Source organism: Gavialis gangeticus, unplaced genomic scaffold (genome assembly GCF_001723915.1).
Source record: "Gavialis gangeticus isolate Ggan-Ray unplaced genomic scaffold, GavGan_comp1, whole genome shotgun sequence".
Lineage (NCBI taxonomy): Eukaryota > Metazoa > Chordata > Crocodylia > Gavialidae > Gavialis > Gavialis gangeticus.
The window spans coordinates 2,089,426-2,089,700 of record NW_017729016.1 but is presented as its reverse complement, the minus strand read 5'-3'; the positions used below and the strand labels follow the sequence as shown (position 1 = coordinate 2,089,700).

The 275-nt window shown below is 66.2% G+C and overlaps 1 protein-coding gene across 1 annotated transcript in view; it reads left to right on the top strand.

Moving 5' to 3' along the window:
• FLII (FLII, actin remodeling protein) overlaps nucleotides 1-275 on the top strand; it is a 16,426-nt gene that overhangs the window by 9,340 nt on the left and 6,811 nt on the right. The window contains exon 23 of the mRNA XM_019512576.1: nucleotides 100-254. Within this exon, the coding sequence (XP_019368121.1) occupies nucleotides 100-254 (155 nt within the window). The remainder of the gene's footprint in view (nucleotides 1-99; nucleotides 255-275) is intronic.

The window sequence follows — 275 nt, the reverse complement described above, 5'->3', positions numbered from 1 at the left end:
TGGGTGGGGCCTCGCTCTCGCCCAGCAGCTGCCTGGCAGCAGGTGAATGGGTGGGGCCTCATTTGCATGTGCCCCGCCTCCTCGTTTGCCCCCCCCCAGGTGGTGCGCATGACCCAGCAGCAGGAGAACCCCAAGTTTCTGTCGCACTTCAAGCGCAAGTTCATCATCCACAAAGGCAAGCGGAAGGCCAAGGCCGACAGCCTGCAGCCCAGCCTGTACCACGTCCGCACCAACGGCAGCGCGCTCTGCACCCGGTGAGCCCACGCTGTGCCCCC